Source organism: Arachis hypogaea, chromosome 3 (genome assembly GCF_003086295.3).
Source record: "Arachis hypogaea cultivar Tifrunner chromosome 3, arahy.Tifrunner.gnm2.J5K5, whole genome shotgun sequence".
NCBI classification, from domain to species: domain Eukaryota; kingdom Viridiplantae; phylum Streptophyta; class Magnoliopsida; order Fabales; family Fabaceae; genus Arachis; species Arachis hypogaea.
In genome coordinates this window covers 112,313,297-112,327,598 of record NC_092038.1, presented here as the reverse complement: position 1 = coordinate 112,327,598, position 14,302 = coordinate 112,313,297, and the positions used below count along the sequence as shown (strand labels likewise).

General features: G+C 35.2%; 2 protein-coding genes across 7 annotated transcripts; both read left to right on the top strand.

The window, feature by feature from the left end:
• The first annotated feature begins 3,899 nt into the window (after positions 1-3,899).
• On the top strand, positions 3,900-8,697 carry LOC112790922 (probable LRR receptor-like serine/threonine-protein kinase At1g63430). 2 transcript variants are annotated; one of them, XM_025833546.3, is made up of 13 exons: positions 3,900-4,691; positions 5,066-5,204; positions 5,326-5,397; positions 5,491-5,634; positions 5,727-5,870; positions 6,079-6,192; positions 6,267-6,331; positions 6,654-6,905; positions 6,991-7,196; positions 7,290-7,425; positions 7,508-7,665; positions 7,792-8,007; positions 8,139-8,697. In XM_025833546.3, the coding sequence occupies exons 1-13, from the start codon at positions 4,607-4,609 to the stop codon at positions 8,382-8,384; spliced, it is 1,977 nt and encodes a 658-aa protein (XP_025689331.1). In that variant the 5' UTR covers positions 3,900-4,606; the 3' UTR covers positions 8,385-8,697. The 2 variants fall into 2 exon arrangements, with proteins under 2 accessions (XP_025689331.1, XP_025689332.1); XM_025833547.3 differs by lacking the exon at positions 6,079-6,192 and having other exon boundaries at positions 3,932-4,691.
• A 104-nt stretch (positions 8,698-8,801) lies between these two features.
• On the top strand, positions 8,802-13,372 carry LOC112790923 (protein BCCIP homolog). 5 transcript variants are annotated; one of them, XM_025833548.2, is made up of 10 exons: positions 8,802-9,416; positions 10,334-10,431; positions 10,735-10,900; positions 11,040-11,098; positions 11,183-11,407; positions 11,805-12,017; positions 12,131-12,196; positions 12,339-12,428; positions 12,503-12,559; positions 12,808-13,372. In XM_025833548.2, exons 3-10 carry the CDS (start codon positions 10,750-10,752, stop codon positions 12,904-12,906), a joined length of 960 nt encoding a protein of 319 aa, XP_025689333.1. In that variant the 5' UTR covers positions 8,802-9,416; positions 10,334-10,431; positions 10,735-10,749; the 3' UTR covers positions 12,907-13,372. The 5 variants fall into 5 exon arrangements, with proteins under 5 accessions (XP_025689333.1, XP_025689335.1, XP_025689337.1 ...); XM_025833550.2 differs by having other exon boundaries at positions 8,978-9,416; positions 10,355-10,431; XM_025833552.2 differs by having other exon boundaries at positions 9,112-9,416; positions 10,355-10,431; positions 10,744-10,900.
• Positions 13,373-14,302: the final 930 nt, after the last annotated feature.

The following is a 14,302-nucleotide window of genomic DNA, read 5'->3' as shown; positions in this document are numbered from 1 at the left end:
TAACTTGTTATGCATGAGGATCAGATGGATTTTTATTAGACACATCACTCTAGCTTTAATAATTGGTTTAGATGGAAAACAACTGTAAGGTGTGGAATTATGGGAGAATTTCTTTCTTTTCTTTTTCTAAAAGCACTTTTGCTTAGTTAGTAACAACCTTACAATTAAACAATTAATAATACTTCATACTTTTTTTCTTTTTTCCGAAATAACATTTAGCAGCATGCCAACATCAATGAGACAAATGTTTATAAACAGATTATTTATGCACTAACAAAATGTTGATAAACTTCATAATTTGAAATCTTATTTACCTTGTAGTACTATTTTGCCATTTAGCCATATGATCTATTGCCACCTCTTCGATGAATATGATTATGTTATAAATGGAAAGTGCCATAAAATTAAATTTCAGTTCAACTTGCCAAACTAATTAATCCAGGTCAATTTTTAGAACACTAATAATAATTAAAGGCAAAAATAATAAAAAAAAAACCGCAAAGTCATCCGTGTTAAATAATGGGAGTAAACTAATGCTTTGGAATTTGCAGATAATGTATTTTATAAACGATATAAAATTAAAATTTAAGTTTAATGTATCAGTATAAAATAATTATATATATTTAATTATATAATATAATCTCAATAAAAAAACTATTTATTATATTAGTCACTTAAATAATTATAGAAAAAAAATAAATGTGATTAAACTATTATACACTCTCGATACCTCAAATTTAAACTCATAAAATCAATATATGATAAACCTTGTAATGTATTTTATAAACAATATAAAATATAACCTAATTTTAATATTTTATCTGCATTAACATAAGAATAAAAAGGTTTTTTTATTTAAATAAAATAAAAAATTATTAATATTATCTGATTCTTTTAAACTAAATTTTAAAACGTGAATCCTTTATTTTTATTAATATATAAATTGTCTCAAAATCATGTGTATTAGATGATTTACATATGGAAGTCTTCAAAAAAATACACAAAAAATGATCTCAAGGTCCTGAATTTTTCAAGCTGAACATAAATCATCTCAGAGTAAGAAGGTTTACACGTTTTTGCCCTAAAACATAAGGGAGTATGGCAATTTATGTGTATTTCGCAACTCACATTAGTCTAGGATGATTTACGTGTTAGAGACTAACCCTCAAGATCTTGTGGCGATTTATGAAGATAATGAGTCTATAAATAAACGAATATGATGTATAACGAGTCATACATGAATAAAGAGTTTTAGGAAAGATGGCTGAAAATGTGTTTTTACTAGTTCATCATCAAGAAAAAATTGATGAAATACAAGTGAGGTGTTACGTTCTCTAATAAAAAGCAGATTGGAGTGTTTGTCAATCCGTCAACGAGTTTGATGAATTTACAAAATATTATATTACAAAACTTAGGAAAGTGCAGTAAAAAACGTGTAAAGCAAGTATTTTTTCGGATTCCTATTTCACTCAGGTAAGGTTATATTAAGTTTGGAAAATACGAGATGCTAAGTGATGACGACGTGTAAGATATATTTCACAATAAAGTTAGAGTTCCAGATTTGGACGCTATGGAGTTGTTTGCGAGAATGGTTGATGTAGAGGGTAGCTCCGGTGGATCTGTTTCAAATTTACCAACCGGCGTAATAGAAGGGAGTTCTAATGCCGTTCCAACTGGTCACGAGGTTACTGCCCATGTTTCATCTCCATCATTTGCAGCAGATTTGTCCGTTCAGACAGATAATGCAAATGACTTGAGTGATGTGCGTACCTTCGGGGTGTTGAGTATAAAATGTTTAAGTCTAATCAATTGAAGTATCATGGAAAGTGTGTGCAGTTTGGGAATAGATGTAATTGGCTAATACGTGTGACTATGCGAAAGAAGAAAGGTTACTGGAAAGTTAGAAAGAACAATAGGCCGCACACATATCTTGCAATAAAGATATCCACCGATCACAGGCAACTCGATTATCATGTCATCTGTGCGTTAATTCTACCAATGGTCATGACAAATGCATCAATCTCCGTGAAAGTATTGCAGAATGTGGTCTCATCAAAATTTGGTTTCAACCCAGTTACAGAAAGGTGTGGATGGCTAAGTAGAAGGCGATTGCACATATATATGGAGATTGAGAGGAGTCTTACAACCTGATTCTAGAGTGGATCATCGGGGTTCAGATATATTTGTTTGGCATTATAACAGCGCTATGTACTTCACCTGTTAGGGCTACTAATACGGTCGATGGAATGAGGATATTTTTTTCATTGATGCTTTTAGACGTTTTCTCCGTGTGTTGAGATCTTCAAGTATTGCAAGCCACTAATATCTATCGGTGGTACGCATTTATATGGCAAGTATGAAGGTACTTTATTAATGGCGATTGTATAAGATGAAAACTCAAACATTCTTCCAGTGGCATTCGGGTTAATTGAGGGCGAACAGATTCGTGGAAGTTTTTTTTGAGTCACCTTCGTCAGCACGTGACTCCACAGCCCGACATTGTAGTTATCTCTGACAGCCACAACGCAATCAAGGCTGCATTGGTTGCCGAAGATAGTGGGTGGCTCCTACGGACTGCACATCATGCATTCTGTGTAAGACATATAGCTGCTAACTTCGCATTAAACTTCAAATCTAAGGATGCAACAAAGATTCTTGTGAATGGTTAATTGGTGCAACAAGATCGGATTAGAGTTGTGGACCTAATATCGGGATAGTGGCCACTGATACAGTCATGACAACTAACATTTTTGAGTGTATTAATACCGTCCTAAAGGGTACACGTAACCTACCCGTGGGTTCACTTGTTAAGTCAACATATGAGCGTTTGGTTGAGCTCTTTATTAGGAAAAGAAAGGAAGTAGAGTCGTAACTCGAGACTAGCGAAAAATTTTGTCAGACACTTGTATAGCTGATTGAAAAAATTCTACAAACTTCCAGAAACATACGGGTTGATGTATGTACGAGTTTAGCTTGTTACACGTAAATCGTGCTAGACTGCTATGTGTTGTGAGAGACGCATAAATGGTCCTACCTCTTTGTATTTTAGGTGAAAAACGTGTAACCTTTTTATCTTGGGACCAGTTACGTTCAACTTGGGAAGCTCAGAACTTTTAGGACGATTTATGTACATTTTTTTTAAAAACTTCCATACATAAATCGTCCTAGAGTATAGTGTTTAATATATTATCTAATACAAACAGTCTTGTGACGATTTATATATTAATAGGAATAGAAGATTCACGTTTTAAACTTTAGTTTAAGAAAGTCTGATATTATTGATTACTCTTTATTTTATTTAAATAAAAAATCTAATTTTACACTTACATGCACCAAAATGTATGCATTAATACTAGGTTAAATCTACAATAATATCATTTATATTCTAAAATTAACCACTAAAATCAGTCATCAATATATTTATATATAAATACATATAATTAATTTATTTTGTTATGTATTTATATTCTAATATATATTTTATACTAATAACTAACTTTAGTATACACATAATATAATTGTTATATTTAATAAAATAGATCAAGATCTTTTAAAATAAAAAATTAATAAAATAATAAAATAAAAAATTAATTATTTTTAAATATATTTCATAAAAATTACAAAATAATAATGATTAATTCTTTGTTTTACTATTTTAGTACTTTATTAACTTCTTCGGTTCTTCCCGAATCCAAATTATAATAAAATTAGTACATTAATTATGCATTATGATGACGCCTCGCAGTTACTAAATCAAACCAAAATTACTAGTAAGCAGCAGCTGCCAGTTGTTTGTTTTGACTCGCATCGATCCCAAACAACTTTTGACAAAACTGAAAAGACAAAACACGCGAGATAGATACCAATATATCGTCTCGCGAATTTCACGAGATAGTGTTGAAACAATCAATTATCATCGATTCATCTTCACTACGCAATTAGTCTCTGCAAATGCAATGATTAATGCTGAAACTCCAAAACTTCATACCAATTTAGTATGCAACAACTACCATAAACAACACTAATAAGAGAAAGAAAAAGAGGGGTTTGTACCAGAAAAAAAAAACACTCTACAGAAACCGCCATTTTTAAACGTAACACAGAATAAAAAGGTCCATCTTTTTCGACCAAGTGCCATCAAAATCCAATTTTGGATAAAGTCTCTTTGAATCCAAGTTTCTCCCTCTTCGGGGGTTGGGTCTAGTACAGTGTCAGTGTCAACCCTACTAAATTCATTTCCTTTGGCTTTAACTCCATTTTCTGCTTCTGCTTCTTTTTATTCTCAGTATTCAAATCTAGGATTCAAAAACGCTTCCGTACCTACTTATACCTTCCATTCCTTCATTAACAAATCTACATTTTCCACAAAGACACTAATTAAGCTTAGTACTAGCCAGTACCCACCTTTTAGGACCTTTAAACCTGGCTTAGTATTTTTTTTTTTTGATGTTTATATCCCTTGTGTATTTTGTGCTCTTGAGATGTTTGTTTTTTGTCCTTGCTGAGTTCATTTTGAATTGGAAAGAGTTCTTTGAAGTTTGTTTCTTAGAGAGAAGTGGCTGAAGGAGGAAGGAATAGAAAATTGTACAAGACTTTGTGGGAGAACATGAAGCTATACACTTCATTGTTGTTTCTGGGTTTGATTTCCACGCTGTCTTTTGTAGCTTCTGATACGGTGGCAAAAAATGAAGGTACTTGTTAAGTTTATGGTGGTTATGTATTCGCTTTTCTCTCTCAGATCTCGTTGCATCAATTCAGTTACCCTCTGTTTGGATGATGGGAAAACATAAAGACAGTACCAAAAATAGTTATTATGATGTGCTTTTTTGTTCTTTTCGTTGGAACTTGCCTATAGGCTATAGTGCCATTAAGTAGCAGCATTTTCTGTTTCTGTTTCTTCTGTATACTTTGAAGGTTTGAGATCCAGCAACTGTTTTCCATTCTCAAATTCTCACTGTATTTTTGTTATGGCTTCCCAATTGAGCTATGGTATTCAGCATTCATGGTAACTAAGCATTTGCATTGCTTTTTTCGGCCTCTAACCGGGGAGTTTATTTCTATGTAGTTTCGGCGCTTCAAACCTTCAGAGAAGCTATCTTTGATGATCCACATCTTGTTTTGTCCAATTGGAATACCCTGGTTTCGGATCCTTGTGAGTGGAATGGTGTTTTGTGCAATGGACCTCGAGATCATGTCATCAAGCTGTAAGATTCCACAGATCCCTTAACTACATTTATTCGGAGTGCAAATTGTTATGTTGCTGTTGATGAGTTGTATTCTAGCTAGCACATTCCTTATTCTATAGTTTGGGATAATTCTTTGCAGAAACATATCAGGGTCAGCCTTAAGAGGGTTTCTTGCACCAGAATTGGGGCAAATCACCTACTTGCAAGAACTGTATGTGCCTTGCACAATGTGCTTCTAGACTTGTAGTTCTGGAATATGATGTCTGTAATTTGTGGTGTTAATATCTGGTTCTTATGGTTGTAGAATCTTGCACGGAAACAATCTTATTGGCACAATACCAAAAGAATTGGGCATGTTGAAATCTCTCAAGGTGTTGGACTTGGGGTTGAATCAGTTATCAGGACCGATTCCTCGAGAAATTGGAAATTTGACCCAAGCAGTGAAAATGTAAAAGAAAATCAATAACATCTTGAATAGAGAGAACTTTTAACTCTTACTAGTTTGTCACAGTCTCTTAAACTTTATTCGCATTCTTGTAGAAACCTGCAGTCCAATGGGTTGACTGGTAGGCTACCCCCAGAGCTTGGAAATTTGAAATACCTTCAAGAACTTCGGTTGGATAGGAATAAGCTTCAAGGACCTGTTCCTGCTGGTGGAAGTTCTGATTCAACTATGCATGAGATGTGAGTATAAATATTGGAATTGAGTTGGTATTGTCTGGTCAGAATTCATAGGCAGGGAGGCATAAATGAACTTTGGCTTTGAGTTATTTTGAAAATTATTGCAGCTGTGAAAATTTATCTGGTTTACTGTTAAATATAAGATACAAGCTACACCTTCAAAATTTGTTTCTGGTGGTCTGTCTCTTACAGTTCTTATAATTTTCTTCAGGTATGCCTCAAATGTGAATTTAACTGGCTTGTGTCGTACGTCTCAATTAAAAGTTGCAGATTTTTCATATAACTTCTTTGTTGGGAGCTTACCCAAATGTTTGCGTGTTCCAAGGTACTTATTTGATCCTCATTTCATGTTTTGCCATTCTACTCAACCTCCACATTTACATGAATTCTGTCAAACAGATCAAGCTTTCAAGGGAATTGCCTTCAGATTAAAGACATAAAGCAGCGGACTTCTGTACAATGTGGTATGCATGACACTATTTTTTTTGTACTCTTAAAGTTGAAAGCATGAATTAGAACATCTCATGAAAATTAAAAAATACATAGGAGACGAAATGAGCTCTGGCTTGAATTCATTGTAAAGGGTCTTTCAAAGTTTCACTGGCTTCTGGCTTCCCTTTATTTTCCTTTTCAAAATCCAACCTGTTTCCAAGAGTGGAATGAATGAATATAATAAGTAACATTTGAATGAACTTTGTAAATCCAACATACGTATTATCTATCTATTTACTAGATATATTCTTGGCCTTACTCATTGAATGTTTTTTATGAACTATCATTTCATAGCTGGTGCTTCACCTGCCCAGAGCCATCCAGTAATGAACCTAAAGCATCGAGCTGCTGAACATGTGTCGAAGCATCAAAGAGCATCAAAACCTTCCTGGCTTTTGGCTCTAGAGATAGCGACGGGAGTCATGGTTGGTTGTCTCTTTTTGATTGCTATTTTCACGGCGTATCAGAGGTTTAACAGCAAATCATCTATCATCATTCCTTGGAAAAAATCTTCAAGCGAGAAAGAGCATATGACAGTATATATAGGTTCAGTTTCTACACCCTCCGGTGTGTATTTCCTTCTAATATTTCTAGAATTGCTTTTAACATACTCAACAATATCAATATGCAGAATCTGATGTGTTGAAAGATGTGACGAAGTATAGCAGACAAGATCTTGAAGTGGCCTGCGAAGACTTCAGCAACATAATTGGTTCTTCACCAGATAGTGTGGTCTACAAGGGTACAATGAAAGGTGGACCCGAGATTGCTGTAATTTCCCTCTGCATTAAGGAAGAGCATTGGACGGGTTACCTTGAGCTCTATTTTCAGAGAGAGGTAATGGAACATTGCAGTTCCTAAAATGTGCAAGAACTGACAGACAAATAATCAAGACAAGTTCTTAATTTTTCTGTTATTGATTCCATTCAGGTGGCAGACTTGGCAAGGTTGAATCATGAGAATACAGGAAAACTGCTAGGTTATTGTAGAGAGAGCAATCCTTTTACCAGGATGCTGGTTTTTGATTATGCTTCAAATGGGACACTCTATGAGCACCTACATTGCTGTAAGTCAAGTTTCTTTCCTCCTTACATGATTTTTTTCTCTCCCATTCGTTTTGGTTTCTTAAAAAGGAATTTTGACTGCAGATGAAGAAGGGTGCCAATTGTCTTGGACACGGCGTATGAAAGTTATTATAGGCATTGCTCGTGGACTCAAGTATTTGCACACAGAAATTGAACCACCATTCACTATCTCAGAGTTGAATTCCAATGCTGTATATCTTACAGAAGACTTTTCACCAAAGGTATGCATGCATTGAAACTGGTTTAAATGTTCAGACCCACCAATTGAGACAGTGTAATTGAGTATCCTATATTTAACACACTACACTTGCCATGCCTTCTCATTTTATTGAAACCTTAAATCGCAGCTGGTCGATTTTGAAAGTTGGAAGACAATTCTTGAAAGATCAGAGAAGAATTCTGGTTCCATTGGCAGCCAGGGCTCCATGTGCCTTCTTTCAAATTCCGTGGAGGCACGTCGTCTTGACACCAAAGGAAACATATACGGCGTTGCAGTACTTCTACTGGAAATAATCAGCGGACGACCTCCGTATTGCAAGGACAAAGGGTACTTGGTGGACTGGGTAAGAAACTCTAATTTTATCTGCTTACTTAAAATTCAAGTAACCGCTCAATTCAACTTCTTGAATTTGTATCAACAGATTGTAAGGAAACTAAACTTTTCATTTTATTTGCTTTTAATTATCATTATCAGGCTAGGGAATATCTTGAGATACCGGAAATGATGTCAAGTGTGGTGGATCCAGAGTTAAAACATTACAGAGAAGACGACTTGAAAGTAATATGTGAGGTGGTATCTCAATGCATCAATGGTGACCCCAACGGCCGTCCGTCAATGCGGGAATTATGTAGCATTCTGGAGGGCAGAATTGACACTTCAATTAGCGTGGATCTCAAGGGATCATCTTTGGCTTGGGCTGAACTTGCCCTTTCATCTTAGATTCATTTGAGATTGTGTCAATGCTAATGACCAAGTATAACACAAAGATTGTCACATATACATTCAACCAGCATCTATAACTACTACTAACACTTGTTCTTTTTTCTGACTACTTAAATTGTCAATTTTTTCTTTTTCTTTCTTACATGTAAATGGTTGCTAAGAAAGGGAATGGGTGAGGATTAATGCATGACAAGGTGTCATCATTGTATAGCAGTGGTAGGTGAAATTCCAGAAATTGATTAATGTAAGAAGTTTGTCAGGCTACAATTGTATTTTTCGTATATTTGTATACATTGAGCATTTTGTTGTACGGTTTGGGATTCTTGTTGAGAGTTTTACCTTTTTTTTTGTGAGTAAATTTTTCTAATTATATTATTTAGTATAAGCCAATGCCTAAGGGCATTCAGAGGATTCATATTCTTCGGCTTTCTCCTTTAACGAGGACTTACTTAAGAAGTGGGTTAAAAATAGGGATGCACAATACAAAACATCAGCTCACTTACAAATATAAGACACTTCAAAACATAGATTTACATTCTTGATCACAATTTATATTTCTTTATTAAAAAAAAAAAAAGCTCTTACTAGCAGGTGTAGCCGTGTAGGCTTTTCATGACTGTTGTTGTTGCCGTTTGGGAATATAGAAGGAGAGGCCATTCGAGCCAGAGCACGAGCATTTTGCACTGGAGTAGCTATAACAAATTTAACCGTCAGACTGTTATGTACACAATATATTTAAGATTTCTAATTTAAATGGGATACTCTCAAAGCCCAAACAACAAACACTCCTAAACGGCTAATTGGCTAAACCCTAACACATCACTCCTCTGTCCTCTCCCACGCTGCTGCCGTCGTCTCTAACCCATCGCTGCTGCAATTATGTTGAACCTGTAGCTTTCTTCGATTCTTCCCTGTCTCCTCCTCAGTCGGTTAAGCCACATCAGCTTCGCCTCCGCCGACCTGGTGACCGCCGTCGGCCATCGCGCACAGCAGTAACTCTCTGCTTCGTTCAAACTTCTGAGTTCCAAGGTAACGAGATTTCCTTCTCTCTGCTACTCTCTGCTTCGTTCTGCCTTTATTCCTTTCCATGGTTTCCTTTCTTGTTCATTCCTTTCCAATTTCCATGTGAACGATATCTGTTCTCTCTGCAACTTTTCTCAGCTACAACTCATGTTTATGTTATGTGCTAAAATTTCACTAGCTACTTAGTACAAGTAATGATCCTGGCCTGTTATCAATTACATGTGCTGATCGTTGCCTCCACATTAACAATGTTTTAAAGCAATTATTATGTTTGCTAAAATGTGGAGTAATGGTATATACCCCATTTTATATGTATACCTTATGTGCACCATTTCTGCTATAGTATTAAAGTGATTGATCAGAAACTAGAAAAGATGAGGATGAAAATTTGGTATTTTTTAAGACTTGTTGCTTAATCTATGCATGCTAATCTATCATTTACTACATATAAACACAGATTTGAGGAAGTAGGGTTGGGGGGAGGGGGGAGGGGCGGATTTAGGAAATATTATTTTGCAATGATGATTGAATTGAAAGAACATGGGAAAAACAAATTGACTGAACAATTTTATTCTGAATTGCAGAGAGCATGAAACTCATTTCTTGTAGAAGAATCTAGTAATAAATGGCTAAAACTTTTCAATAAAAATGTGTATTTTGTTCCATGATCAGCTCAAGAACAAATAAGGAATCATAACCCTATCTCAAGCAGATAGTTTGGTATATATATGCAGATTTGATTATATAGACAATGTTTTTTTCCTTTTTTGTTTTATCAGAATTAACGTTCGTGTTCTTAAGTTTTTGGTATTCTTCTCTTATTGAGTTGGTGCCTTGGTGGTTTCTTTGTTAGGGATCTGGAATCATATATTAGCATGTGGATTGAGTTGGTGGCTTGATGGTTTCTTCTTTTTGTTTTTTAGTTGTATTCTTTTTCTCTGCAGCTGCAAGTAGGACAGTGGTTGAAGTTGAATAGACCAAGAACTGGGCATCCTCTACAAACTGCACTACTCTTGCAGAGGTCTAAACATTTTCCTATTTCTCTCTTAATGATCATTGAGGTTGAGATTGGTGCAAATTTAGCAGAGGCCTTACTGTCTAAAAGAAAGGCTTATATTTTTGTCAAATGCATGCTTTAAGGTTATTAGTGTTTCTGCTTATTGAAAAAAAAATTCACATAGCATAAGATATAAGCTTTTCTGCCACTACGTGTGTTTGGAACTTTGTCAAGTATATATTTTCAGGTTCTGCCTTTTCTGAATGATGATTGTCTTAAATATAATGTGTACATAATAGTCTGACTATGCGGTTAAATTTGTTATAGCTACTCCAGTGCAAAATGCCCAGAAGGCCAAGAACACATTCCCAACAGCCCAGAACTTTGCCATTTACATTCTCCCCTTTTGCTCGTGCTCTGGCTCGAATGGCCTCTCCTATGCCCAAACGGCAACACCAACACTCCAAATTTGATGAAAAGCCTACACCTGCTAGTAAGAGTTCCTTTTCCTTTAAAAAAAAAAGAAATATAAATTGTGATCAAGAATATAAATGTATTATTTGAAGTGCCTTATATTTGTAAGTGAGCTGATGTTTTGTATTGCGAATCCCTATTTCTAACCTACTTCTTAGGTAAGTCCTCGTTAAAGGAGAAAGCCAAAGAATATGAGTCCTCTGATGAGGAGTTTGAAGTAAGATATCTTTTTATACAAATATTTATCTCTAGTGTTGCATCTATTTAGTATATTAATTAAACATGGTCTCTGTTGCTTAAGGGAGTTGTCCAAGCAGACTTTTCCTTTTTTGATCCTAAACCCAATGACTTTCATGGAGTGAAGACCTTGCTGCAAACATACCTGGATGATAAGGAATGGGATTTAAGTGGATTTGTAGATTTAATTTTGGCGCAGACTACAGTAGGCACTGTTGTAAAGATAGAGGATGATGAGGATGAAGGGCTTTTTGCTGTTGTTAGTGCTCTTAATTTGTGGAGATATAGGGTAGGTAACATTGTGCTATATATGTTGTGTTGCTTGATCCATTTGCCTCATTTTTCTTATCTTGATCTCAATTGCAGCTATATATCTGATGCCCTTACTGTTTGTTTAGTTGATACTTGACATCCTACTCACTTTTTTGTTGTTGCATGTGTCTCTTTCTTTTGGAGGGTTAAAATCTCTCTCTGTCCCCTTGCTATTATATATAACTTTCTTGCCTGCATCCAAATTTACTAGTTTGCTGACTTGTAAGTGAGGCACTACTACTAGGATATAGAAAAGCTTTCATGAACAGAACAATAACTTAATTCTTAGTTCCCTCTTTAGTTAATGTCTCCAGTTCATTATCTTTTGGCGATTTGTAAATTTGGTTTGTGACTGGCATCTCATCATTGATTAGGAGCAAAAATGCATTACGGAAGTTAAGGACTTTCTCCTATCCAAAGCACGCCAAGAGAAGGGCATTACTGATAAATTGAGGTTACTTTTGGAGGAACAAGCACGTGACATAGGTCTCTTGGTTTCACAGCGTGTGTTGAACCTTCCTCCGCAACTCTTGCCACACCTTTATGAAGCCCTTTTTGATGAGGTGTCATGGGCCACAGAAGATGAGGTTAGATTTCAGTAGTATCAGATTGGTGGGGGTGTTAAAATGTGTTTCCATCTAACCACTGGAGACTAATTTTCTCCTTAGAACTTACATTGTCTTCTTTCACATTTTATCAGCCAACAGAGGACCTCCGGAAGTCTTTCCAGTTTAAGCATTATATAATACTCAGCAAAATTTACGAGGTATATTTGCTGCTTTAGCACATCCCCTCTATTGATTGTTGTCATATGGACTGGTTTAGCTTTTTTTTAGCTAAGATAATTTTTGTCCCTCCTCAAATATCATGTGTTATGCTGTACCTCTTTCCTGGATGTGAAAACACAGCACAAGAATATAGTAAAGAAAAGAAAACCAAGCTCCGACGATGATGAAGCAATAATTTATGTAAAGCCTGAGGATGAGATTTTCCATAAGGTATTGATGTTCTAGCGGTGTCGTTGTATAGTATATCTTTTGCATCTGATTACTGATTATTTTCCATCATACAGTTGTGCTCATGGTCCTTCTGTTTTCCATTGCGAGCTCAGCAGCTTGCACCTCCTGAGGCAAGTCTTCTATTTTTCTAAACTCCCATTGTATCATGGCAGTTACTATTGTTTGGTCAATTTCTTAAAGATACTCGAAAAACATTCTAAAGTCCCACCACTTTTGTGTCTGGTAGAAATTCATACTATAGTTGCTTGCTTCTTTGGATATTGGTTATCCTGTCACTTTGCAGAGTTGTGGTGTTCATGTAACATCTATTTCATTAATGATTCTGAACCATATATTTATGTTCATATACACATTGCAGCTAAAGAATTACAGGCCAATGGGATTAGTCATGGCTGTTGAGGCAGGCAAAATTCCAGCATTTCGTCAAGAGTTAGGTTCTCTAATCAGTGAAACTTGAAGCAGCAAGGTTGCACAATTTCCATTATACATACAACCTAACTGCTGAAGCTTTTCATCTATTTCAACCTTCACAATTCTTTTGAGCTGCCAAATTTTGATCCCGCCCGCAAATTATCCAATTTTAACGAGATGGTGAAGATAATTTTGTTTCCCCTCTTGTTTCTGTTGTACGGTTTTCCTGCAGTTATTGGGATTCCATACATGATGTGGTAAAACTTCCATGAATTTTTGCCATGAAAAGAGGATTGGAAATACATAATTCGGTTTTTTAATTTTTACTGAACCTGATGAAGAAGTAATATTTTCTCAGTTCGATCCGTTAGTAAAACATAATCCAATTCATTTGATTTAAGTCCCAAAGTATTTTATGAGATTGGTGATGTGCATCAAAATTGTACTTGAGATTTTTAATTACACTAATTACATCTATGAAATTGGTAAAAGTGTATCATGTTAATCCTTAATTTATTTTCTGTTAATGGTGTGGACTATTAGGCTGCGTTTAGTGATAAGATAAAACACTAAAAATAAGATATAAATGATTATAACACAAAAATTAATATTTTTATATTTTGTGAAGTGATCTTGGGGTAAGAACATATAGAAGTAGGAATTGAAGATATAGCATCAAAGAGAAGTGAATCGAAAACAGACAGAAATAGAAATAGAAAGCTTGGTAAGCAAGTGACATGGCTAGAATTATTATTATTAAGCAAAAATATATATTAGAGAAAAGTTCTGCATACAAGTCATTAGAGCTTGTATGCTTTACAAGTTAATTAACGAATAAACCCCAAAAACGCGATGCAAGGTTTACGTTCTTCTTCTTCTTCCTCTTCCTCTTCTTTTTCTTTTCTTTCGTTTCTTGCCTTCTCTTTCTCCTTCTTCTTTTTCTTGCTGCACGTTCTTCTTCTTCTTTTCTTTCGTTTCTTGCTTTTTTTCTTTCATTTCTTGCTTTCTCTTTCTCGTTCTTCTTCTTCTTGCACGTTCTTCTTCCTCTTCCTCTTCTTCTTTTCTTTCGTTTCTTGCCTTCTCTTTCTCCTTCTTCTTCTTCTTGCTGCACGTTCTTCTTCTTCTTCCTCTTTCTGTTCTTCTTCTTCATTTACGTGCTTTTCTCTCTGTTTTCTTTCTTCGTTATTCTCGATTTCCATTTTTTTTTACATCAAGCTCTGAAATCGTTTTTGAAGAAGAAGAAGCAGCCGAAGATGAGGAGGAGAAAGAGAAAGAATTCTGAAATATGCATAAGGTGTAATTCAACGAATTTTGGGTGTCTTTCTTAAATCCTTTGGGTGTATTTTTGTAATCTTTTGGGTGTATTTCTGTAATCCTTTGGGTGTATTTATATAATTGTTTGGATGAATTCCTGTAACCGTTTGGGTGTATTTCTGTAATCC

What these genes read in the sequence shown, in the direction of transcription:
- LOC112790923 (XM_025833548.2), top strand. Translation starts at nt 10,750, where the DNA reads ATGCCCAGAAGGCCAAGAACACATTCCCAACAGCCCAGAACTTTGCCA. An exon ending in CCTCTGATGAGGAGTTTGAA is followed by an intron (nt 11,099 to 11,182) that starts GTAAGATATCTT and finishes CTGTTGCTTAAG; the next exon opens with GGAGTTGTCCAAGCAGACTT. An exon ending in TTAATTTGTGGAGATATAGG is followed by an intron (nt 11,408 to 11,804) that starts GTAGGTAACATT and finishes ATCATTGATTAG; the next exon opens with GAGCAAAAATGCATTACGGA.
- LOC112790922 (XM_025833546.3), top strand. Translation starts at nt 4,607, where the DNA reads ATGAAGCTATACACTTCATTGTTGTTTCTGGGTTTGATTTCCACGCTG. An exon ending in GATTCAACTATGCATGAGAT is followed by an intron (nt 5,871 to 6,078) that starts GTGAGTATAAAT and finishes AATTTTCTTCAG; the next exon opens with GTATGCCTCAAATGTGAATT. An exon ending in AGCTCTATTTTCAGAGAGAG is followed by an intron (nt 7,197 to 7,289) that starts GTAATGGAACAT and finishes GATTCCATTCAG; the next exon opens with GTGGCAGACTTGGCAAGGTT.